Raw genomic sequence first — 26,924 nt, forward strand, 5'->3', positions numbered from 1 at the left:
TTTTATTTGCCTTTTCATTTTTAAGCCGGGGGGGGGGGGGCTTATTTTCTAACTTTTATCTGCAACTATGAGGGCTAGAAACCTATTCCTTTTTTTTTAACTGAGATTTTCATCACATGACTCCAGGAGCTGACGCTTTAAGAAACACCAAATAATGGGTTAGTGGTGCAGTTCTTCCCAGGACACCTCTAGCCCTTTCTCTCTTTAGGGCAAAATTTGCAGTGAGACAAGTTAAGGCCAGTTTGTCACCTGGAATTGACTATGGGTGTGTATTTTGTTTTTGTCACTTTGGGCTTGTCTACAGTACTGAGCCTTTGCCAGTATATCTGTGCAGGCAGAGCACCCTAGTGGAGATGCAGCATAAGGTGACAGAAGGAGTTTTACTGTCATAGCTTCACCACCTTCCCAAATCACATTAGCGAAGCCACCAGAAGTACTCTTCCATCTGCATCTTTGTGTCTACAGTAGGGGTTTTGCCAAAAGAGATATGTCGGCTAGGAGGTGTGATTTTTTTTTTCCAGCAAAACTTTGTAGTGTAGACTAAGCCTTTGTGTCCAAACTTCGTTGTCCCCCGCCCCCACCCCCCAGCATGTACTTTGTGGAGTTGCTGTTAATCTTTCATGAGAGATTATTTAAAACAGACACTCAATGAGCCAGATGACGTTTATTGGGAATATGATGACAACGTCTTAAAAGGCAATAAACTGAAGAAGCTCTGAACTGTTATTCCCAGCCTATAGTTGTAATAAGTACTCTGTGCATTGAGGAAACATACCATGTAATAATCAGCTTGCACACTAATGCGAGTCTTAAGAAAAGTATGTTTAAAACCACAGCTGTTACTATTGTTGTTTTAAAGCAATTTCCTTTTGTAAATCACTTCTGAGTTACACCGACAATGGCTAGAACTAGCCACCATAACCCTTTGTGTGCCATAGCTGGGGCATTATGTTTGCAGGCTGTGAATTTATGTTATACACCCGTGCAATGCTTTATTAATCATTAATATTGCTTCTATTAGGGCAGCACTTAAAGGCTCGAGCTGAAATCAGGGCTCTTTTCTGGTCGGGACCGATCATCCTGAAGAGTTTACAATTAGAGTTAGTCGGGAATTTTCCATCAAAATATCATTTCGATGGAAAATGTGGTTTCCACAAAATTGAAATTTTTTGCAGGAAAATGTTTGATTTTCTCACCCATTTATGATTTGCCATTGGGAAACCTGACACTAAAGAGTTTAGTCTCTGGTCCGGTCACCCCAAATTGAAACATTTCAGTTGGTTGAAACGTTTTGTTTTGAGTTAGTTCAACATTAATCTGTGTCTGCCGCATCTGCTGCATTTACCCCCACCCCTGGATGGTGGTGGGTTTTTTGTCTTTTCATTCTTTGCCGCCTGTAATTCGTTTTATTCTGGGATATACGGTTTCTCCCTTCATCGGACGTGAGAGGCCTGTTTTTGTTATCAATCCAGAATTCAAATAAGGCTGAATTGTTATGATGCCTCATGGGGAGTTGTAGTTCTCCCCGTTCTCTCCTATTGGCTGGGCTCCCTGGCTGAACTACATTTCCCATGTTACACCATGGCCTCCCTCTGGCTTACCTACCATAGCACATCTTTGGAGTCACAACACTGCAGTGCATCCTGGGAGATAGAATCTAGTCAGGTAGCCTGGTCCATAGGAGAGAAAACATGAACTCAGTTTCCCCATCTGTAAAATAGGCCTGTGCCATATGAACAGTTATGACCCTCACCTGGGCGTTATTCATTAACTCAGAGATCCTTAAATACGTGAATGCCATCTCAGTGCAACATGTCATTATTTCAACTGTCCTTAGCGGGTAAAAGCACATTACTCGGGCAATAAAGAGTGTGCTGAGTAAAGTATTTGCCTGACACTGGCTTTGTCTCTGCTGGGCAGCCGCTGCTGAGAGCTGGCACTCCCCTGTTTCTACCGGTGGGGAACTGAGGAACAGCCAGATTAAGTGCCTTGCCCACGGTCATACAGGGAGGCTGTAGCGGAGCTGCCCGCTGAATTCTGACCTCCAGAATCCCTATCCAGTGCTTTAATCACAGTGCTATCCTTTCTTCCATGCAGAGTTGCAAGGGCAATACACGTGCCAGGCGGATCCAGCCATTCATAGGGCAGTGCAGAGTTAGAGCCCTGTTTCTGGTCCTCTATTTTCCCTGCTGGGCAGTGGCTTTCTATTGCACAATCCAAGGCACTGTTTACGGCTTTGCTCAGGTGGCTGGTGCTGCTGAGTTATGCAGAATTCCAGTGCGTTTGGTTCCATTTAATGGCTCAGGGGGACCCCAAATTCGGAGGGTGGATGAGTTAGTGCAGGAAGTTTTTTTTTTTTTTCCTGTTACCAAGCAAGCACTGTCTTCCTCCCTGAATGAAACCTTGCAGAGAGAAGTCCTGGGTATCGGGTTTCTAATGATGATATCTTTTGTCTCTTGTGGGCCGTCTGTGACTGAATAGCATGTACTTGCGCACACAAAAGGAGATCAGACACACTCTAGCTGTACTATGCTCCCCATCTCTATAGGGAACGGCGTATGAGCTAGAGGTGTTATTGGGGATGGGCAGATAGATCCTGCCTTGTTCCATCAGCATCACCAGAGCTCTCTGACTATTTGATTAGACTGTACACTCTTCAGGACAGGCGCCGTCTCTGAATACATGTATGTACAGCACCCAGTACTTTGGGTCCCCAATTCGGGTGTCCAATAGCCATCATTCTACAAGAGCTAGCAGCCCTGCCCATCCTCACAAGCTGCAGTAGCCGCCCAAGCTATGCTGAAGGGGAGAGTGCCAGGGATGTCGAGTGGTTAGTGCGGGGAACTGAACCACAGAACACCCACTTCCGTTTGCCAGCTTTGCCTCTCACCTGCTGTGTGAATTTGAATCATTTAGTCTCATTGTGCCTCGGTTTCCTTTCCTGTAAAACTGGCCTGTTACCACCATCACCTGGGCTTTATTATTTAACTCTGAAATCCGTAAACGTCATCATTATCAGATTATCACAACCATTCCTTAGCAGAACGTAACACATTCCCAGGGCAATGAAGAGTGGGACACCTTAGTAAGTCCTAAGTATGGTCTTTGCTTGGCACTGGCTTTGTCACTGTTAGGCAGCCACTGCTGAGGGCCGGCGTCACCCCAGTAGAACTGTCTGACGGGCAAGCCTTGTCAATCCATCATTTGTCCCAGTGTAATCTGGGGAGTTTTCCGATTCAGGCTAAATCAGGCCATCTTAATTGCAGGCTTAACACCCTGCATATTATCCATCCCCTTCCAATGTGATTTATCTTGATTAAATGCTAATTTGTAACTCATACTACATACGACAAAGTAACTTACTACCAGGGCACATTGGTGACAATGCTGTGTTTGGACAGAGGAGGAGGAAGTGATATGTCTGTCTACATGATATCCCTGCATGCAGTTAGTATTTTACCTGTGTGTACTACGTATCATACTAACGGGTGAGATTTTCAAAAGAGTTCAGCATAGGCCTAAATCTGATCCCACTGAAGTCAATGGGAAATTGCCATTAACTCCAATGAGAGCAGAGGTCCAGATCCCCAAAAGTATTTAAGTGCCTAACTGTCATTGTCATTAATGGGAGTCAAGTGCCTAAATACTTTGAGGATCGAGGCCTCAGTGACAATCCAACCCTGTATAAGATTTTAGCTATATCAATGGCCTGATTTTCAGAGGAGGTATGGTTGCTCAGCACCTCTGAAAATAGGGCAAGTGTGTGTATATACAATGCAATATAATGCCAAGTGTGTGTGTAGTATAATGTATATAACAAAAGCTTTTTATTATATACAGTATTTTGTAAACAAGAACTTGATCCTATAGCACATTTCCCCCCAAGGATCTTAAAGCAGACCTGAGTGGGGAAAGGTTTTTTCTAGCCCATGAGAATTTTTTAGATTTCAGAAAATTTTCGTGTTTTGAATGAGGATGAAACCTCATAGTCTCAAAAATATTTGCTCACCAAAAATCCCCAAAACATTTAGATTGGGTCAATTGAAACATTTTGTTTTGATCATTTGACATTTTTAATTCATTGAATTTTACAATAAATTAACTTAAATTTCTAAATGAAAAGTTGTTTCAAACAAAAAAATGCCTTTTTTCCTTTAGCAAATGTCAAAACAGGAATTGTGACAATTTCAGAACTTTTTTTTCAAAATGAGAAATTTGTTGAAATCAACCATTTCCAAAGAACCATTTTGTTTTCAACAAAACAGCATTTTCTGAGGAGAAAACACTTCATCAGAAAGTTCCCAACCAACTGTATCTTTAAGCACTTCCAGATATATATTAATGAAGTCTGGCAATCCCTGTGAGGGAGATTAATATTATTTTTATTCCCATTTTACAGAGGGATAAAATGAGGGATAACAAGCAAGTTCTCAGAGTAAGCAAGTAATAAACCCAAGGATGAAACCCAGGAACCCTGACTCTCAGTACACAACTCTAACCATTAACCCATACTTCCGCTCGATGACATACAGGACTGTTGTATATTAATGGTGTGTTCTCCTTTGGACTCTTTTGATAAGCTTCCCAGTTAATGGGAAATGCTCCTTTTTACTTGGGGAACTAATGACAGTGGTGAGGATTGGTTGGGGGTGGGGAGGTTGGAGGCGAGTTAATTAATTTCAGGTTTTTTAATCTCTTTTCTTTTGTACAAAACCATAAAACAATAATTCTGTGTAAGCCACATGTACCTCCAGTAATCGAAAGAGAGGCAAGGATCTGACTAATAGATATTACGTTCCATTATATGGTCTTGAAGTCAATAAACATTAGGTTACCTTCATGCAGTGAAAAAAGACCAGATTTATTAAAAAATCTTATCTGGAGGGTTTGCATTTCAATAGGATGTGAATTTGCATATTTTAACAATAACCTCCCATCATTCTGTCTGATCTGTGCTCAGTTGGCCATACAGATCACTTTATCTTGAATAGATTATCACTGGTTTAATAAACCCTTCATAATATGCAGGTATAACAATGGTACTTCATTGGATAAAGGAGGTATTAAAGTTCTTTTTCTGGAAATAGGGGTGGCCAAGCTAGTGATTAACTTTATACTTTTGTACATTCTTGTGCTGAATACACGATTAAAGGCGAGCGTTCCCATTATTCACATTCAAAACCCACTGGCTCTTCAGAACTCCTTTTAACTCCTTATTGCCCACAGTGGCTAAAGAAACCAGAAGGAACACAGGAATTGATCAAGCCAAGTCTGACATGGCAGTAGCCAATAGCTAATGCCGCAGAAGAAGGCAACATCTCCCTTCTTGATCCCTCTCATGTAGTCAATTGCGCAATGCTACTCCATGGAGAATGGATTGGAATCCTACCTACTTCCCCATGAAGGGTAATATCTAATGCTCTTCCCAGCAGAGGGTGGAAAGGTTTTCTTGCAGATGACTCAGTGGGTTTGTTGGTTACTGTTCCTTCAGAGATTTAACCACACGATTCTATTTTTTGTTCCTCACTCACTTTTGTTTCTTTGAGAGGTTCCATTTTCCAGTGACTGTAGATTATAAGAGATGAGATGAGCTATGCTTCCCCTAATGATAATCCCACTGAGCTACCGTAACTTCTTGATCTCTTTCTTCCTTTCTCTGGACAACTGTGTTTGTGCCAGGGCCGGCTCCAGGCACCAGCTTGCCAAGCAGGTGCTTGGGGCGGCCACTCCGGAGAGGGGCGGCACGTCCAGCTATTCAGTGGCAATTCGGCAGATGGTCCCTCACTCCCGCTTGGAGCGAAGGACCTCTCGCCGAATTGCCGCTGCAGATCGTGGTTTTTTATTTTTTTTTTTGGCCACTTGGGGCGGCAAAAACCGTGGAGCCAGCCCTGGTTTGTGCTTGTTTTTCCAAAACTCCCTTCATGAGCTGTTCGCTCCTCGAAGACCAGCTGACCGATGTACTGCGTGACGTAAGGAATAATTGAATAATAATAATAAGTGAATAATTGAAAGTTATTGGCATACAATAACCTGGTATTATTGACCATAAATGGTTAAAAAAATTAAAAATTAATGGAGATATATCCTATCTCCCAGAACTGGAAGGGACCTTGAAGGGTCATTGAGTCCAGCTCCTGGCCTTCACTAGCAGGACCAAGTACTGATTTTGCCCCAGATCCCTAAGTGGCCCCCTCAAGGACTGAACTCACAAGCCTGAGTTCAGCAGGCCAATGCTCAAACCACTGAGCTATCCTCCCCCATCCTCCCGAAAGAAAAGAAAAGAAAAGAAAACCACACACCCCCTCCCTCCCTCAAGTGAATGAGCTGAGTCTTGAATTCCCATTGTCAAGCACCAGTCAGATGGGGAGATGGGCATTATGCCCATTTGGGGCGTTTTAGAGTTCATCAAGGCAACATTTGCGTTGATGCCCAGGTAAGGTTCTTTGGGGAAATAAGCAAAGTATGTGGAGTAAGTGGCCTGAACCGTTACCCAACAGCCTGTGTGAGCTCAAGCCTTCTCTAAACTTTGGAAGAGCTCACCGAGTCAGAGATTTTTAAGGCCACAGGGGACCATCTAGTCTGACCTCCTATTTCACACACGCCATAGAACCAAGAATTCCTTCATCTGGTCCAATAAACGGTAGTCGAACTTAGAGTGCGTCTTTTAGAAAAAGATCCAAACTTGACCCCTTCGCCCCTGTTATTTTTCATGTCAGCTCAGCCAGCTCATCACTTCCTGGTTCCACTCACAAGCGGAAATGCTGCCTTCACCTTTCGGGAAGCAGGAAATACTGGTTCCCATGCCAAAAGCCTGTTCTCACCATACAGGCAGTGTAAGGCCCCTAGCCACTGATTGGATCTGCTAACATGGGCACCCGTAGATCCATGTGGAACCCCGGTGACTGATTATTTCAGTGGAGCTCTGCACAGGTGCATTGGTCTGGGCTAGTAAGCCTGGCTGGTTTAGATAAGCATCCAAATGTGTAGCTCTTCGGCTGAGCCAGACTTCTGAATTCAAGATGAGCCCAACCACAAATCCAGGTGCCATATGCCCCCATCCTTTGGCAGCTGGAACCTCTGGCTCCATCTTTCAACAGATCTGAACTTTGCCGCTCGGGCTCATTGCTATTCATCTATCAGCACTCGGCGAATAGCAGTACGACCTCTCATTCGCTTGCATTTGTTTGCTCTTCATCAGACACAATGCTAGGTTAGGTGTGTCTGGCTTCTTTCTAGCAGCATTCAGCATCTGTTCCCACTGCTGTGGAGAGTGTTGACATGGAGTTCAATGCTGCCTAGCTTCAGGGATATCACAAGAATCATAGAATATCAGGGTTGGAAGGGACCTCAAGAGGTCATCTAGTCCAACCCCCGGAAGGAATGGTGCTTCTAAAATGTCAGAGCTTCCATTGGTGCTGGGCCATGGGTGCTGAAGAAGGTAAAGTACCCATGAATGTGGTATTTATACAACAGAGATTGGGCGCTGTGCAAGAAGCAATGCACACTGAAGTCAGCAGCTGTCTTTGCACTGACCTCAGTGGATGTTAGATCAAGCTCTTAGTTCTTGAGTGTCCACTCATCAGTGTCCACATTCATTGCAGAAAGACGATGTGTTATTTCTCTGGTGTTAGGTTTCTTTTCCCCTTCAAGTGCCAGAGATAAACCCCAGACATAGGGTCACTTGAAAGGAACTTCTCTGACTTTTCAGTTTCTCACTATAATAGGTGATAACCTTTCCACACCAGCTTCCTTTGTTCTGAGGATTTGCGGGGCACTGTGGGCAGTGCAGTGGCTGGTGTTCATATAATACGCTCCTCAGTCCAGTCCATCATATCCAACTACAGCTGTAGGTGACACACATTCCCCAAATGAATCCTCACTTAATACTTTCTTCCACTCTGTACAATGGACTATCATACTGGCATTATCTGTGTCTTGATACCTTGGATTTATAGTGCTTCTAATAAATATAAATTCCCCTTTGCACACACCCCATTTAATCAAAACCTTGCTTGTTTAAGCAGTCTGTTTTATTACATTACCAACCTATGAAACCATTAACTCACTTAGAAGAAGCAACTCTGTAGTCTTGAGCACTGGAGGTGTAATATTCCAACAGTATACATTATGCAGAGTATGTTACATTATAACAACACTCAGTGCTTATATAGCACTTGACAACTTCAAAATCCTATACAAATGCTGTCAAACTAATCCTCCCAACACCCCTGTGAGGTAAGGATTAGTATCCCCAGTTTACAGCTGGGAAAATTGAGGCAGGGAGGTGACTCTATAGCCCAGATTTTCCAAAAAAAACCCAGACCATGGCCAGATTTTTAAATACTTAAAACCCACAGTCGGGCAAATTTTCAAAAGATTTCGGGTTAACTAGAACCAGTTTTTAAGGAGTGCTCAGAACTTTTCTTAAAATCTGGCCACGTTTTGGTCCCTAAATGGGAACTAAGCTGATAGAATTCTCATAGAATCAAGCAACTGGGGCCTCATATTGGGTGCTCATAAATGGCTCTTTTAACAATTTGGGCCTAACCCTTCTACTTCAGTTTCTCTCATTGGTAGAATAGTGATAAACATCCTTCCCACAAGGCTTGTAGGGTTTAATTGGTTACTATTTGAAAAGCCCTCTTATAAATGCTAAGCATTATTGTTAAAAGTATTTTGGTAACAAAAAATAACTGTCTGAAATGCAATATGCCATTACCGAGACTTATGCTTATCTGTCTCCATCAAATTAGTGTAACTATTAGCAACACTGAGTTCACTTCCTTTGTTTGTTTCCTTGGCAAATAAGGCACCGTGATGAACTATGGCAGTGACTACATAATATTAAAACAAGGAGAGAGAATATCATAAAATATCACATTTACTTTAATTCGCAGCATCTGGCTTTTAGGCTCCTACCAAATTGTAGCATCAGTGAGTTGATGTCAAGTAGATTGGACCCTACAGTTGATTTAAAAAAAAAAAGGTATTTTATCAAACAATATGAATCAAAATATTTCCATACTATTGTTTTTTTTATCTTCAGTGAAAACAAAAAGGTTTGGGGGCAAGTTTAAACATTTCCTTGTGCAATTAGAGCCCCTAAACTCTAGGATCTTGTGAGGTCAGACACAGGAAGTGAAACTGATTGGAAATGGAAAATGAAACTGGCCAGCCTAGACTCCCTGTCCAAGCTAAGCAAAGTCCAAAGAGGAAACAAACCACATAAAGGGTGAAAAGCTAATTAGACTTTCCGAATTAATTTTACCAACTCCAAGCATGCAAAACTCACAAAATTGTCTTAAAAATCAGGGGAATTTTAAAATGTAAACTTTGGGGGTCTTTTATTTGCCTTGTGGGGTTGAAGCCTTTAGAGTTTGTGTTTTCAAGCTTTTTTTCTGTGTGACACAATAAAATCATAAGAGTTGGCAGCATTGAAAATGCTTATAAATATGCCCTAGTCAGGACAGCTTTTAAATACACATCAACCCGTGTTAATTATTCAAGAGATTGACAAGCATTGTTGGCTAAACGGAGGTGGTCTCCCAAAATATAATTGTACTCAGGGAGTCTGGTTCTGATCTCTTTCATCCCAGTTTTACCCCAGCTACAGATGTGGCATATGTAGAATCAGGCCCAGATTTTCAAAATCAACACCGTGTACTAAGCTGCTTTGAAAATCTCACTGTATGTTTGGGGACTCACTGGGGTTGAGACAGATGCCAATTTAAAAGGGTGAGCTCTTGCATAGGGTGTCCTGTAAGTGATGTTTATCCTGCCAGCACCTCTTTCAAACATCATGCTGTGCATTTTTTATCAAGCCGTCTTTGCTGCTGTTCCGTGGGCTTCATTCACCCCTATGCTGGTTCAGACTCATTGACTTCAGCTGGAGTTACTTCTGGTTCACGTGAGAGGAGAATCAGATCCTATGAGTTCAGACATGTACCATTAAAAGGTTAATGGCTGATACTGCCTGAAAGTTTATTGCTGAACTTTTACTGTCTCTGATCTTTGATCAAATGCTATGGCAAAATATACATATATATGCTGCCAATGAGTTTTCTCTTCTTGATGAGATCTCGCCCATTCGTCTAGCCCAGCATTACTCTGGGGCATCGCTGGAGATGAAAATGTTACACAAGCAAGCTAATGGTTTGAGCCAGTGACCTAGCGAAAAGCTAGTGGGAGTTAGGGAGAAGGGAGTAAATAACTCTGCGCTCCCAGCTGTGATGCTAGGGTGTCTGGCGGATTCCGGCCATTAGCCGACGTGGACAGGTGAACCTTTACACGAAATCAATCATCATATTTATTCTAATTGTGTCGTAATAGTCCCCCAGGAGCTCAGTTCAAATGAGCTTGACATTATTAAAATTTTAATGCCCAGTTTTCATAGCTGAATGAATATTTAAAGGGTATGTCCTGGGTTTAAGTTATGATGATGAAGAAATTAATGGAATGTCTTGTTTAATGCATTGGTACATGTTGATGCAAGGGGGGGAAAAAGTGGTGTTCAGAAAAAAGAAAGAAAGGCAATGTTTGGGTATAATTAGAAGAGGGAAGCATCGGTGATGCATTAATCTTGGGGATAAGAGCGTGCTGGATGGCTCTCAGTGGAGTTCCTACAGGAAATATTTCTCATTTGGGGGGGACGGGGGGATGGGGCGTGGCCTCAAACCAACAGCAGAGCCAGCCCTGCAAATGACAGATCAGAAAAAAATCCCCATTCGCCTTGAAATATCGCCCTATCTGTCCATTGGTTTGGCACAACAAAATCGTTAGCCTGCAACAGTAAACCCTTTGCTGGCTGGGGCAGGATCAAAGAGCCTCCTTTATTCTTCAACCAGGTGTTTGTTTACTCAGCTCAGCTTTGAAGGATGGCATAATCTGTCGGGGACGCTCATCACGGTAGTCATTCTGGTATTGTTCGTTATCAAAACATAGGACCTGATGTTACACAGTGGTGCAAATGGGGAATAGCTCCTTGCAGATCAATGGGTCTGATCCTCAGTTGATGTAAATGGACATCACTCTATTGACTTTATTGGAGCTATGCCAGTCTACCCTAGCTGAAGATTAGGCCTAGCATCGACTGAGATCAGGATAGATGTTCTTTTACACTGGACTTTGCAGAGCTTTTTAAAACCTTCCCCCCTTACTCCCTCGCCAACTGAAGAAAGAAGTGTTTGGGTTGCTTTGGTAACTTTCATATGACAAAGGCTCTTATAATTATATAAAAGTAGACGCAAACATTACCTGGTGAGCGAGAGTGGGCCATTCTCTGGACACGTGATGGGTTTAAACTGGCAGCTTCAATACGCCCTTCCATCCTGCAAGAGATGAGGAAATTCGAGTTAGTGCTCTGAGTCCTTCCACTAAAGGGATAACATCAAGATCGGGTATTTGCTTGTTTTACCGCTCACACCTTCAATAAGAGGCCGATGCTGTGATTTGCTAAGGGGTTTGTCTATGTGCAGTTCCACTGGTTTAATTTAAGGTGTGGTTTGAAATCACAGAGTAATAGGCTGTGCGGAGGTTTATTTCAGTTTAGCTGAAGTCAGTTAGGCCTTGTGTGCAGGAGAAGGTTCCCCAGATTTAACTAAAGGCGTGGCTTTAAGTGCGGCTCTGTACTGGTACAGCTTGCATCTACTTCCTAGAAGCTGTTCTGTGGGTGGGAATTACTGGAATGCCATGTGCCCAGCCATGCCATCTATGCCAGGAGGCGGCATATGTCAGCCAAGGATTCCTTTGTGTCATGGGAATGGTCAGCTGCCCACTGGTGGCACCCCCTCTTCTGCCCTTCAAACAGCCACCCACCCTTGCCAAGCTCATTCTCAGAAGCAAGCACCCCGCACACCGGGACACAACAACTCAAAGCAGCGCCAGACCCGGCCAGAACAACAGATGCAAAACCTGCAGACATCTCTCCACTGCTGTGATGATCAATTCCCACCGCAACACACCTTTCAAGATCCACGAGTCTTACACATGCCTCTCACAAAATGTGCTGTGCCTCATCTGGTGGCTCTCGAATACGCTCTCGAATGAACTCACGCAGAAAAACGATAAAAGACAAAAACATCTTAGCACCCGGGGGTGACCGTTTTTCACAAAACAATCACTCCATATCTGACCTGACAGTACTCATCCTCAAAGGAAACCAGCACAGCACCTGGCGAGCCTGGGAGTTTCAATTCGTAGCTCTGCTAGACACTAAAAACCATGGACTACCATGGACTCAACAAAGATATTGGCTTGATGACTCATAATAACACTCTGTAACTCACTAACCCTCCTATGTCTTAGGACTGCAGAGGTGTTAATTGGCCAGTTCATCTTACATGGTCTCCTAGAACATGTGCTTATGCTCATGCTAAACAGTCTGTCCCACCTTGTAATTAGCTCTGACATGCTGCTTACCTTTTCCAGACCTGAAGAAGAGCTCCTTGTAGCTCGAATGCTTGTCTCGTTCACCAACAGAAGTTGGTCCAATAAAAGATATTACTTCACCCACCTTGTCTCGCTCACTTAGGGTCCGTCTGCATTGCAGCCGAGCGTGTGAACGGCAGCCCCCGTACCTGTGCTAGCTGTACTCTAGCTAGCTTGCTAAAAGTAGAAGTGAGGAAGGGGTGACGTGAGCATCAGCACCCAAACCTGCCTGACGCCCCTGGGTACGTACTCACTCGTGCACCACAGTGTCTTCCCCTCTCTTCTTACACTATGGCCAGCATGAGTACATCTACACAAGCTGCCATTCACCACCAGCCCCATCCTCTTAGGGTGGCTTTAAGTCCTCTTTGTTCTGCCAGAGTGGTGCAAAGGGGACTTTGCAGGACCAATGACATGGCCCATTATCTTTGAGCTGTAAATCGAGCAAAGATGGGTCAAGGTTTTGCTTGGCCCTGCAGAGGGGCACGATGCAGCAGAAGTAAGAGAATGCAAACATGCTCAGGGCAATGGCACTGTCAGCAATGTTAGCCTCCCAAAAGAGGGTGGGAAGGCACAGGGGGAGTCCTAGGGCATGGCTTGCAATGGAGCTGTCCTGGCATAAAGGAGAGCACATCTTGCAAATGGGACATGGGCATAGAATGTGCTCCAAGAAGGATGTTCTCCAACGAGAGAACAGAATTTTATCCGCTGAGTCTGGCACTGGGTGAAATTGACTAATTAATGTACACTACTCTAATTGCACGGCTGTTTGTTAAGCAGTGTGGCCGTGCAAAATACTTACACGTGGGCGAGGGGTTTGCCAGCGGTTCTGCACAGGGTCATGGGTGCAAACTATGGATCTGAATAGAATAGCATAGAACACAATTGCCGTTTAACTGCAGTACAGTTGGAATCCTAAAACGAATGGGATTTTGTAATTGACCATGAAGAGCCTAATCCTGCAGTCCCTGACTCTGCCGGAGTATCGTCATCGGCCTCCAAGGGACTGCTGGCGTGAGAACGCGTTTTCAGGCGCAGCCCCTAAGTCATTTATGCCAGGTAACTGCACAGTGCTGTGAGGCCGTTTCACAGAATGAGCTGATCCTTGGCTCTTTCAGAGGTGGATTTGCATATAAACTAGCGGCGTGTTCGGTGACCAGCTCTTGCGAAACAAAGCTGGCGATGTCCCTCTCGCTCTGAAAAATCGGACTTTATTGTTCCAGGCCTGCGGCGATACAGGGCTTAATCCTGCCAGGCACTGAGCGCTCCAGTGAGGGGCTGAAAGCCTTCCAATGCCCATTGGCTTCATTTAGGTGCTGAAGCGCTCAACGGTTGAGCCCCCGGCAGCTTAGCATTCCAAGGAGCAAATCGTAGCACATTTTGAATTGTAAAGACTTTATATTGGTATGAACCAGATCAGCAAGTGCTTCCAACCCAGCCCAAAACACTTCTCAGTTGAGAAGTTGGGGATTTCAAGCCAAAGGTTTCTGTGCATGAACCCGCACTGAACTTAAAGCCCCTCTAGGTTCATCTATATACACGAGACAGGTGGGAAGATGAATCGATAGTTAGATGGATGGATTATAATGTGTTTTATATGATATATAGAAAATACTCTTGGAGTGCAGGGATGGCCAGTAGCAATCATTCTCGGAGGTAGGTGCCAGAGCAGTGAGTGATTTGTAAAGGTCAAACCCTTCAAGATATTTTTTTTCATATCTCATGCAATCCCATTTCAGATCTTCTCATCTATTTGTGTACACGTCTCCGACACACGTCTCATCTGGGAGGGGGAGAATGGAATTAAGGGTCCATGCTAGACAGATAAGGTTTGGGATAGAATAATCTCAGAAACATTCTTCATTACTAGCATTTACCCCCCCGGATGCTGCCATGGTATTTTCCAGAACTTTTTTATCACATTGCCTTTCACTGTTGTTTAATTAACCGGGGCAGCTTGAACTGTTTTACTTTGCAAGCGAGTATCCGCACACTCGCCAGTTTGTCGTTATGCTGCTGGCGCAGTCAGGCTCCTTTCTTCCAATATCATTGGAGTTGTTATTTTTTTCATTGAGTTGCAGCTAAAAGATCGGAATATCGAGGGTCAGATCCTCAGCTGGTGGAAATCGATGCAGCTCCGACGATTTTCAGAAAGCAACAGCAATTCACACCTGCTGAAGATCTGATCCTAAATCTGGTTTCTGTAAAAGGGAAAAGGGTTGGCTTGAATCTGCTGGCACTGACAGCAGGTTCACACTACTGTAATTCCATTCACGTCAGTGGAGTTACTAGTGTAAGTCAGAATCAGGCCCAGAACTTTGCAATCAGATATGAAATACAGTAAAATTGTAAGTTAATTTCCAGTCCTTTCCAACCTTGACATTAATATAGTTTACATGTCCTTGGTGCCTTTAATCCTAAAAGATCACACAGTAGCTATGGGCCCAATGCTACAAACAATGTGAGTAACATTGCTCACATGAGTAGCCTTGTTGATTTTAACGGGACTATCCATGGGAGTAAAGTTTCTCACATATACAAGGGCAACGTTGGGCCCTGAATCCCCAAATGCTTTGCAGACTGTGGGCTCGCTCGCTAATCCTTAGAGGTGCTGAGCACACTGGCCCAGATCCTGCAAAGCACTTAGGCACGTGCTTAACTTTAAGCACATGAGTAGTCCCCTGGGCTTCATTCCTGCTGATCGCTGGAGCGCTGCCATTTGCCCACTAGTGAAATGAAGCCGACTCTGTGGGGAGATGTAGTGGCAGTTGAATTGCACCCAGCAGTACCATACAACCATTTGGAACAGGAAGTGAAGGTGAATAATGCATCTGGTGGAAACCACAGGGTAGTTACCCAAACATCGGAATTGGTCTTTGACTCTCCGTTAACACCCCAGCGCTTCACAATTGTTGTTATATTTCTCCTTGCAACACCCCTGCGAGGTAGGGCTGTGCCATTATCCCCATTTTGCAGATGGGGAACTGAGGCACAAAGAGACTAAGTGACTTGCTCGTGGTCACACAGAAAGTCGGTGGCAGAACATGGAATTCAACCTGGGCCTCACTATTAGCAATGAACATACACCCATAAAGCATCTGACAATACATTGTTTCCAAAGGCGAGTGCCTCGTGCCTGATTAACTGCTGGGGCATCGGTTCAGTGTTGTTTTAGAAGGCAGAGGGCTACCTGCTGGGCCATCAACTCCACTTCATACAGCATCTGAATGCTTCTGGAGGTCTCTTGAAAAGGCAAGATCCAACGCCCACTGGAGTCAATGGGAATCTTTCTATCAATTTCAGTCAGCTCAGGATCAGATCCCAAGCACTGACCTGGCTTGACCCTACTCTGCTGTGGGGTCCATGCTATTCGCTGTGCAACTTTCTGCCTCAATCTGCCTTGTACCCTCCCGATTAGTCTTTACCGTGCCATTGTGCGTTCACACAACTCCAACATCCAACTCCATTCGATGGATACCTCAAGCGGCAAGTTCTCCTAATTGTTCACCAGTCAGAAGTGGTTGGAGAGGACAGAGCTAGCTGTATTGAGGTGATCTATTCTGTGTTAACTGAGGCTATGTTGGGGGAATTGAGCAGGGAAAGTTGCTAATTTCCACTTTGTGAATCTCCTTCAGGCATGGAAATGACTAGTTGTTCACAAGTCTCAGAGGGGTAGCCGTGTTTGTCGGTATCCACAAAAACAACGAGGAGTCCGGTGGCACCTTAAAGACTAACAGGCTTATTTGGGCATAAGCTTTCGTGGGTAAAAAAACCTCACTTCTTCAGATGCATGGAGTGAAAATTACAGATGCAGGCGTGTTACTTGTTCACAGGAAACTATAATATTTATTATACATTATTATAATCATCATCATACCTATTACCTCTTATATAGCACTTTTCATCAGCAGATCTCAAAGGGCTGTTCCATGGAGGTCAGTAGCATTATACCCATTTTACATATAGAGCCACTGAGGCACAGAGCAGTAAGAAGTGACTTGCCCAGCAGACTAGTTGGAGAGCTGGGAGTTTCCTGAGCCCCAGGTTAGTACTCTGCCCACTAGGCCACACTGCCTTCCTCTAAGCCTAATGGGATGTGGAGAATGAAGGCTTTTCCTCCTCCTAGGTTTAAAAGTGAAGCTTTGGGCAGAAAAGTGACTAGGTAGAAACGGCACCTTCTTACTTGACCAATCCACCCCCCCCCCCGTGCCTTCAAAGCTCTAACTAGTGTCTATAAATCTTTGATTGATTTTTAAGGTCAAAAGGGACCCCTGAGATCATCTCCTCTGATGTCCTGCACAATTCAGGCCATAGGATTCCACCCAGAGATTTCTGCATTGAGTCCAACAACTTGGCCCCATACTGCTAGTTATCAGGCTGGTTGCAGCCCAGCTCTGGGTGAGGGAGCTGGATTCTATTCTGTCTCATGCATCATCAGCATAATTATTAATCAAATTCCAATAATCTTCTTGTCTCCCCTTCCTTTCCTGGCGCTTGTCACTCCCGCTCTTTGCATCCTGTCTCAAATTGGTTTGCCAGCTGCTTGGGGCAGGGTCTGATTTTTTTTTCTGTTGTGTCTGTACAGCACCTTGCACAATGGGGCCTCCGTCCCAACTGATGCCTCTGGACACCATGGCAATAGAAATATGAATGAATGAGGCTGGGGAAGAAGAGGGTGGAAAAGACAGAGAGGGAAAGAGAAAATGGAGAGAGATGGAATCAGTGAGAAATCAGCTGTCTCTCTTTTCCACCTTCTATTCCCAGGCGATCCTTCTACCTGCTCTAAATTAATTTCAAAGCCAGAGGGAGCAGAAAGGGGAGTGGGATGGGGGAAAGAACCTTAAAAAAAAAATCACAATGCAGAGAAGCGTCTGTCCCCTGTCTAATTCCTGCGCTGGCCTGTAGCCGATGGTGCTGTGAAATATACAGCAGCAAGCTCTGACATTTCATTTCTGCAGAGAATTGAAAAAGGGCTTGCTGTAATTCATCGCTTCTTGTAACTCAAACCCTTTCTGACAGGAGTACCTGCACTGTCTTTTAACAGTGGCACCGCTGCTGCTGTAATTGGACATGAAAAATGATGTCGTGTATGTACGTGCGGAGAAGATTCAGCTGGGGACTGGGTGGGGCGAGTTGTGGGCTAAAGTGGGATGGCGGTTCTGGCTGGTATTTAAGGTGTCAGTATGAGCAATGCGGGGGATGGGAATGGCTGCGGGGCATCCGCCTGTGGACCCAGGTATGCAGAAGTGTTAGTAGCACCTGCAGTGCAATCTCTTTGTTGCCACTGAAGCTGCAAGGTGCAAAGGATCATGGGAGACAGAAAGCTTTACTCAGAGTTGTACCATGGGAGGTTATTTGTATGAGCAAGGTAAAAACTTCCAAATCACCCGTCTGCCTGTTTACATGTTTTATTTATTAGAGGGCCCGATGTTCCCCTCCTGTAATGGAGCCAGATCAAATGGGCATGGGAGTCAGAAAACAGCAGCACCCACAGGGGTCCCAACTCAGGTGGGGAAACTGAGGCCTGGGGCACTGACGTGACTTGCCTGAGGATGGGGCAGAGCTGGGAATACTCCTTGGGTCTCCTACATGGAGAAAGAGTTGGGAATAAAGCCTACAATAAGGAGGATTGCACGGTGTGAGATACGACAGCCTGTAATATGCGGGTGTTCAGGTGCAATGTTTCTGGATGAGGAAAGATGGCCCAGTGGTTAGAGTGATCGCTTCAGGCCTGGGTTCAATTCCCTTTCCTCCCACAGACTTCTTGTGCAACCTTAGGCAAGTCACTTAATCTCTCTGCACCGCAGTCTCCATCTACAACAAAGTCATGTCATGACAGCACCGCAGAGTGGGAGCCCAGAGCAGCCAGTGTGGTCAGACTAGTCGATCACTAGGGTCCGTTTTGGCCTTACACTCAATGCATCTGTAAAAGGAGCATAAAAGCACTGCCCTCATTCACAGGGATTCGGTGAGGAGAAGTACACTGAAGATTGCGAGACACGCAGATGCTGCTTATTTGGGGCCATATAAGTACCCAAAACAGATGGATTGTAAAAGGTCCTTTCTGGCCTTAAAATCAATGAATCAGATCAAAGGGAGCCATTCTGTCTTTGAAACATGTAGCTGAATGAGTTTGGGATAAATCCATGTGTTTACTAGGCTGTGGTGAGTTCACTGGTGAGATTAAATCATTTCTTTCACTAGTGTCTGCCCAACAAAGATCATCTAGAATAAAGAGCCACAAACATTGCTGTAAACTAAAGCACGGGGAAAGGTGAATTGGACTCGTAGTATAAATAGGTCATTCCCATCCCTAATTCTTGTGGTTCAGTGATTCTATAAATGCTGCTGCTCTGTGTCATTAAAACATACGAACGGCCACACTGGGTCAGACCAATGGTCCATCTAGCTAGAATCCTGTCTTCTGACAGTGGCTGGTGCCAGATGCTTCAGAGGGAATGAACAGAACAGGGCAATTTAGACCCATCCTCTGTCATCTAGCTTCTTCATTTTATGTAGTTTCCTTTTTGAAGTTAAATGCTACTGTGGTGGGTTTCTTTGGTATTCCCCCAGCCCCCCCGAGATGTTAAATTTAATTATGTCCTGGTCACTAATACTGAGTGATTCAGCTGTATCACCTCTTGGACCAGATCCTGTGCTCCACTTAGGACTAAATCAAGAATTGTCCCTACCCTTATGTGCTCCAGGACTCTCTGCTCCAAGGAGCAGTCATTTATGGTGTCTAGAAATTTTATCTCTGCATCCCATCCTCAGGTGACATGTACCCAGTCAATATGGGGATAGTTGAAATCTCCCATCATTGTGTTTTCTGCCTTGGTGGCCTCTCTAATCTCCCCAAGCATTTCACAATCACTGTCACCATCCTGGTCAGGTAGTTGGTAGGATAGTCCTGCTTCTATACACCGATTGTTCAGGCATGAAATTTCCATCCATTGGGGTTCTGTGGTACAATTGGAGTCATCAGTATGCTTCCTTTCACATATAGCGCCACTCCCCAACAAGTGCAACCTACTCTGTCATTCCCCTATAGTTGGTACCCTAGTATTATCGTCCCCATTGATTAGCCTCATTCCACCAAGTTTACATAATGCCTTTTATATCCATATCCTCATTTCATGCCAGGCACTCTAGTTCATCCATCTTAGTATTTAGACTTCTAGTGTTTGTATATAAGCACTTGTACATGTTGTCAATGTTCAGCTGCTTGCCTTTGTGTGTTATACTTAAATGGGACTTTTACATTTGATTGTTCCTCACTAGCTCCCATCAGTTCTTTACCAACTTCTTTCCTTGAGTCAGTAAAGGCAACTGTTAATTGGATTAACAACATTACGGTTTTATTTTCTCCTGTGCTGGAGGTTTCTTTCCTTGCTCAGCACCATGATCGCTCTGCGGTTCAGCACGGCGAATCCTAGTTGAAATCTCATGTTTGATTAGGAGACAAAATTCCCCTGCCACTGTGCCCACTTCTGGCGCAGATCTGTTAGGAAGCAGGTTGCATCTCAAAGGGTTTTTGCCTGGGAGGTGAGCGTTATCAGTAAACACAGTAACAACTGCCCAGGATGTTCCGGGGCAGATGGAGAGGGGTGAAACGGAACCTGAATCTCATCTGTGTCTTTGAAGGGAAATGTAATGGGCTACTGAGACGTCCATGGAAAACTCTCTGGGTAACTCATCTGTGCTGTTTGATGGCTTCTGGCAGTCCCGTGGTTACATGAATGTTGTAGTGATGTCCTACTGGCGCTTTATTCCTACATCCAATTTTACACTGATTACCCCTGGGCATCATTCCATTAACTTCAATGGCGTTACTCCCCGCTCAAACTAGTATAAGTGCATGGAAAACCAGACCCATTTGGATCCTGTTGGATTCAGATACCAACTGGAGGTTTCCAGCTCATGCCCGTCTCTGTCATAGGCTAAATGGAAGTGTCCGATGGGATCATCTACAAACTTTGGAGCATCTCAGATCCAGGCTTCAAGGCACAGAGTCTCTCCAGCTGTAACCCGAGTGCTGTGGGATGTGAGCCTAGAGGGCCACAAGATCTCCCATGAAAAGCAGACCACACATTCCAGTCCCCTCTGCATATGGAGTGAAGCCACCTGACCCCCATGGAAGATGTTCCAGGAGGACCCCACAGGGTGGCCTGGGAGGATGGGAGTGAACGGACCCAGGCTGCCAGCCCTGGATCCCAACCCCTCCCAGTGCTCGGGGGGAGGCAGCTGATTATAAGTTAATAAAGCTGATTTAATATACTCTTCCCCTTCCATTCCATGGCTCTCCTCCTTTAGAGGGCTCATTGGACAGCTGTCTCATGTACCCCATATGCTAGCTGTGAGTGGACTCCAAGTTTCTAACCCTAAACTGGCTCTCTAGTAAAACAGCTCATTGCAGAAGTGCTGCAACTGCAGCTAGCATTCCAGCCATGTGCACACAGACTGGCTTCCTGGGGCCCCCTCCAAACTCTTCCCTCCTGCAACCTGTGCTCCTTCCTCCGGGTTCATTGCAGGTTGTTACAACACAGAGAGCCATGGAAGTATATCTCCTGAAGGCAGCATGCTCTCCAAGGGTCAGCAAAGCCAACCAATAGGTACAGAGACAAGGGGGCTCCATGAAGATGCCTCTTGCCACCGGCAGACCCCCCTGAGATCCCTGGATTAGGATCTGTACCCTGGTTTCCTCCCTAGAAAAGCCTGTCTGCATCTCTCTCCCCAGATAGACGCTGCGTAGGAAACTCTGAGTGGTGCAGCTCTCTGAATTCCCTTTCTTCTAGGTAGGTTATTCCCCCATTAGGGAAGAGCCCCTCTGCCTTTATCCCCCCTCCTCTTTCCCTAAGCTGCCTCCCTGCTCCCAGACTTTCTCCACGAGAAGAAAGTTTTATGGATGGAGAGAGGAAACTCAATTATTTCCCTCTCAATGTGTCTCTCTATCATTGGTGTCTTTCATGTCAAGATGATCTCAATTTGTATTATGGGCTCCATGCACACAGCACTTTCTCTTTGGTCTATAAAGACATTGTCAAGTGCATAAATCATAGTGCACATTAAATTACACTAGCCTTTTACTTATTAATTTCCCCAGTTTTTTCCCCTCCACTGGGTGCTTCTTCCCTCCCTCTTTCTCTCCTATGCTCACTGCCTCTTCTCTTTCCCTCCCTTCCCCCCTCTCTCCACCCCGACTGATTGCCCATTTTCTGAAAGTAGTGACCAGTGAGTCAGTTTCCCTCACCATTGTCCGGGACTCTAGCTATTTCCCTACACCCCTTGCAGTTGATCACATCAGACCCTTCTCCCAGAGCGATAGGAAGGAGTTTTCACTCCAGCTGTCATGGCTCTCTAAGGCCCCACAGTTGAATTGACAGGTGCCTTTACGTTGATTTCAATGGGCTTTGGATCAGCCCCCACTGATGTTCAATCAGGTCTTCCTCCAGTGGCTAGCCACACAGACTGCAACAACTTACTCCCCTTAAAGCCAGCCTTGTACAGCTGAAGTAGTAGAGGCCTGTGATTTGGCTGTTGAAGATCCTGGGCTCAGTCCCAGCTAATATGTCCGTATATAGACGTGGCCAAGGTTACTCACAACTCCAAAACCAGAGAATGGCGAATGACAGAGTAAACCCCCCTGGCCAAATTCTGCTGCTGGTTCAAATCCCTTGACTTCACTGGCCTTGCATGGGCATAAGAGTGGGCAGATATTGTCCTCTAGGGTCTAGAGGCACTGAGCTGCAAGACAGACCTCTCTTCTGTAGAATGTGAGTGTGATAATAACTGTAGTCTCTTTATGTCTAAGTACATTTCCCCCTCGAGACAACAATGCGGCAGGATTCTCTAGGCCCTCCATCATGTTAACCTACTTGTCAGCCACTTTGATAGCTTTTTAATACTAAATATGTTTGCGGAGCAATTAGAATAAATCTAGACAGTTATGAAATATTTTCCGAAAGCGGGGGAATGGGGCCAACTTTGCTGTTCAACAGAGATTAACCAAAAATAATGGGGGAGGGAATCAGCCCGGCTGGACTGCAGGGTAAAAGGAGACCGGGGCGGGTTAGAGAAAAGGGCTATGGAGGTCCTAAATATATAACTACTCAAGTCGCTGGTGGGTGGAGTGACAAGAATGGGGAGCACTAGCCATATAAGATACAAACAAAGGATCACGCTGTATATCCCTCTTACAAAGTCAGATGATTTAGCACTAACCTGTTTGATGCTAGCATTCTCTCTCTCTGTATGCCACAGTCTGTGCAAGAGAGGAAGGAAGTGGCAGTGGCCGTTCTTTGCAGCAGAGCCTTTAGGAGGAATTCTGGCTATCTCAGAAATCGTCCTTTGTTCTCCCTGGGAGCAAAAAGCTACAGTAACAGTCCTCTACAATTCTTCTCTGGGCCTGCCTGGGGACCTCTGTTGGCCAGGTGCAGGGTGTGCAGGGCTCACCTCAGCCCCCCCTCGGGCCTCCACCGGCACTGCACCCCTCAACCACATGGTTGTTGGCCCTTGGGCGGGAAATAAGGGAGCGAGGGTTCCTTGCGCCGTCTCCCCACCCCACCCCTATTACTTCCTTCTCTTAATTGTTCTGCATTCTTGTTGCCTACTCTTAAATAGCTACTGTGTTCTGCACATGCAGAAAACCCTGCTGCTAAAAGGTACACGCTAAAAACCCAACAGCACAATTAGGGGATCTGTGGGCTCCGTTGTTAATTGCGCTTCTCTCTTTGTTTTTCCTTGCAGATGAACAGACCAATCCAGGTGAAGCCAGCGGACAGCGAAAGCCGAGGAGGTAGTTGACTACATTGCTCTCAGCCACTGCGCTAAGTTTAATTGTTGTCTCTGGCTTCTCTCAGGCAATGCGCTGATCAATTAGCAGCGTAATCACTGCCAAAGAAATTCCCTCTGCAGCAAAGATTCTCTTTATTAAATCTCCTTTCCTTCGTCTCATTTTCCTCATATTCAATTATTATTTGATTTTAAAAGGCAGGCAGGTGCCAGCGATTGCCTGGGAAACAAATAACTGCCTTGTTAAGAAATGAAGCATCAGGCACTGACTTATCAAAGTTTAACGGCATTGACAGCACCTTGTTTCTTGCAGACCATGTGCCGCCAGTAGGCCAAACTGCAGTGATGGTTCAGTTGGGTTAGAACTCGGGGGGTGTTTTACTGTGTCTCCAGCCCCCATGTTTCACTGTGGTGACTAAATGTGGATTGAAGCATCTCTGCCTTTGGAGAAAGCAAACTTGCTCTAGGATATTTCCTGCACCTGTACCTGTATAGCCCGATGAACATACCATATTAACTAGATTCTCATCTCAGCAACACGGAGTTACTCTGGATTTGCACACAACTGAGATCAGAATTTGCACCCCGCACCCCTGTATCCATATGCCTAGAGAGACAGATGTTAAAGCCCCTTATTTAGAGACCACTCAATGGGTCACCCCAAGTGGGCTGCCTCCATTAGGTGGTTTTCAAACCCAATTGTGTTGGAAAGCATGGAGATGCTTCACCAGGCTTCCCTGAAACAGGATGTTGTCTGTCAGATGTGGTCCCAGCACAGATTTCATTGTGTACAGGAGGCCAAGGACTCCGTTATCCAGTATTATTTATTTATCAGATTCTATGGTGTGGCTACATCTCTATGTTTCTATCTACATGGTGGTTTCTTCGAACTCCAGTGAAATCCCTTCCTATTCCTTTGATTGAAATAAGAGGTTGGTATTGTTGATCACACTACCAATAAGCGTTTCAAGGACAGCTTGCATAGTGCATGTTAGTGATTATAGAATCAGTATCAGTCTCTGAATAGGCCAGAGTTTTCTGTTAATAATAATCTGGTTCTTCTCTGGGTAAAAACTCTTTGGGCCTTTTTTCATTAATGTCAATTGCATCTTTCTATGGGCAACAGTTGAATTATCCAACAACAGTTGTCTTGAGTGAATGAAGCAAATCACAATAAAAAAACAGAAGTTATATTCTTTTTAGTCAAAAGATTGGGAGATCCAGTGGTTTGATCAAATATAACCAGAGGCTGAAATTCACCGGTGTCTGGATTCAATTGGAAGGTATAGATGAAGATCTGGCTTTATGAAAGGGTGGAACTGGTGGGTTGACAGAGATTCCATATGGTTGATTATTAGGTGTAATTGTGTAGGACGGGGGTCTCTGGAATAGCTCTTCTACTATGTAATCAAATTCAGCGATCAACCTTGCACTATGAGAGTCTGAGGGGCTACTCATATGAACAAAGCAAGATTTGGGAATGGCATGTTCCAATGGTATTGATCAGGAATGATCGTGTCACGTTTCCTTCATTCAGCAAAAGCAAATTTAAAAACCATGGCTCAGATCCTCAGCTAGTGTAGAACAATGGAATTCCCTGGTTTTCAACGGAGACATGTCGATTTATGCCCCAGCTGACGATCTGGGCCCATATCTCCGTCTGAATCGGCTTGCCCAGGGCACTTGTCAAATGATGACCCCCTAGGTCAGCTGCCTTGCAGACAGCTGGGGCCAGATGCACATTCCGGCAGAGCCGATGATGACAGCATGTATGAAGGGGTGGTCTTTTGTCTGCTTAATTAGACACACCAAAAAATAATAATTAGGCCAGCCAGTTTGCTTAGTGCCTCCAAATCACTCCCTTTTATGCAGATCGCTAATAGCAGACACGTGCCTGGCTTTCTAGAATGGGTTTTAAGCCTCTCTTGCCAGCAGCTGCTTTCAGGAAGGTGGGTTTGAACTGCAAAGCGCATCAGTGGCTGTTTAAATCATCTTTACCCATCACACCGACAATCGCCTCCCCGCTGTATTTTAGCTAATTATCTCCCCTCTCCCACCCACTATCCTTGTTTATTGCATCTCTCTGCCAGGATCATAAGACGGGGCCCAAGCGTTTGGCATTGAAATGAAAGCCACGTCTTCCCAATTCCCCACTGACGCTGCTTCTGGGCTAGGGAAGTTGCAGGACAGCATGACTCAAGGGCAACTATGGGAAAAAAGAACAATTGGCACCCAGGGGAGGCATTGTGTGAAAACTTACCTTCCCCATGAGCCCACTGGTTAAAGCACGCACAGCAAGCAGAATGCTAAAGAGGAGTCTGTGTATCTTAGGAGCACATCAAAAGACATCATTAGGGCTGCAAGATAAAGGTCAACTTCAACAACAAAGCAACTTAAGTTGTAGCTATTATACACAGCTTGGTGTGTCCTGTTTGAGGAGGAGCGGGACTGGCTCTAACCCACAGCCGTATAGCAAAAGCCCCTGGCTTTCCCGAGTCCACCAGATACATGACACTCCTTTTTCCCCCGCCTTTGGGGAAGTGTTTGGTGCCCTGTCACAGCATTACAGGGAGAACCAAGTGCTGTTTGACCAGGTAGTTGAAGGTGATCCCTGTGAAATGAGGTCTTGTCCTCTGTAGTGATGGACACATGAGTTAAGATCAAATAAGAAGCCCCAGATTTCCCCCAAACCTTCACCCCAAAATTGAAACAAATCTGAACCCAGAATCTGCTCTGAGAGAAGAAGAAGTCTGGTTCGTATCGTAGTGCATCGGTTTTGCATTTTTCACTCCAACCTCTGTGCCTCTTTGTTTTGTTTTCCTTTATTTGGATGTGTTCAAAAACACTCCCATTAAAATATTTTGGTGTCTGGTTTGGAAGATGACAGCACTTTTCAGTATTATTTGTTATTTTCATTAGCCTAAGTGCCCATCGAATTAGAAATATATGATTTTTTAAAATTCTATTTTTCTTGGGAAAGCAATGGTTTAAATTAGAGGGGGAAAGTGTTTTGTAAATTTCACAAGAGTTTTAAGAAATTCCTGACATTCAGAATTTAATAGAGAGTGGAATCCTTTCTATAGAATTCTTAATGAGGGGTCAAATAACTTATTGAAAGGTTATCATTTTTATTACATTCTCTATCAGGTTTTATCCAGGGTAAAATCAATAGATCTCTGTAGGAAATTAGTCGGGCTAGACATTATTCTAAAAACTTAGCACAAAACTCTGGTTTCATAGAAGTCAATTGCAAAACTCATCTTTACAGCCGTGATTTTATGATTTCATCCCTATAGTAGAGATTGTAATAGGAGATCATCACCATAGCTTAAGTAATTTTCCAGAGAAAAGGTATAATTACTTGCTAAGTTCTGTCATTGTGAAAACATCCCTATTGAAGTATTAGCATTTTCTATTAATTTCTATGGGACTTTTCTGTTAAAACAGGAGATTGTAGCTCCTAACCCCATGTTCAGGCCTAAAGAAAAGTGGCAAAGTTAACCAGAGTTTTCCAAATCTCAGAAAAGGTCTTAGGTTTGGTAAGTGATTTGGGGCAAACGTTTTGAATCAGTTCTTATTTTATCCTGACCATCCCCCCCATCTCTAGCACTGACTAGACACTTTGGCTGCAGCACTTGCTGTTAACTTGGAATAAACCCAGCCTCTAGATTCCCCTGGCTTGTATTGGGCAAAAGATTTTTAAACCC

General features: G+C 44.7%; 1 protein-coding gene across 11 annotated transcripts in view; it reads left to right on the forward strand.

Moving 5' to 3' along the window:
• Window positions 1-26,924, forward strand: part of CELF4 (CUGBP Elav-like family member 4) — an 861,689-nt gene that overhangs the window by 426,937 nt on the left and 407,828 nt on the right. For all 11 annotated transcript variants that reach the window (XR_008445494.1, XM_054032838.1, XM_054032839.1 and 8 more), the window contains exon 3: window positions 23,173-23,221. Coding sequence is in view for 10 of the 11 variants with exons in the window: in XM_054032838.1 (XP_053888813.1) it covers window positions 23,173-23,221 (49 nt within the window). In the remaining variant the exon portion in view is untranslated. The remainder of the gene's footprint in view (window positions 1-23,172; window positions 23,222-26,924) is intronic.

Source organism: Malaclemys terrapin, chromosome 6, assembly GCF_027887155.1.
Source record: "Malaclemys terrapin pileata isolate rMalTer1 chromosome 6, rMalTer1.hap1, whole genome shotgun sequence".
Taxonomy (NCBI): Eukaryota; Metazoa; Chordata; order Testudines; family Emydidae; genus Malaclemys; species Malaclemys terrapin.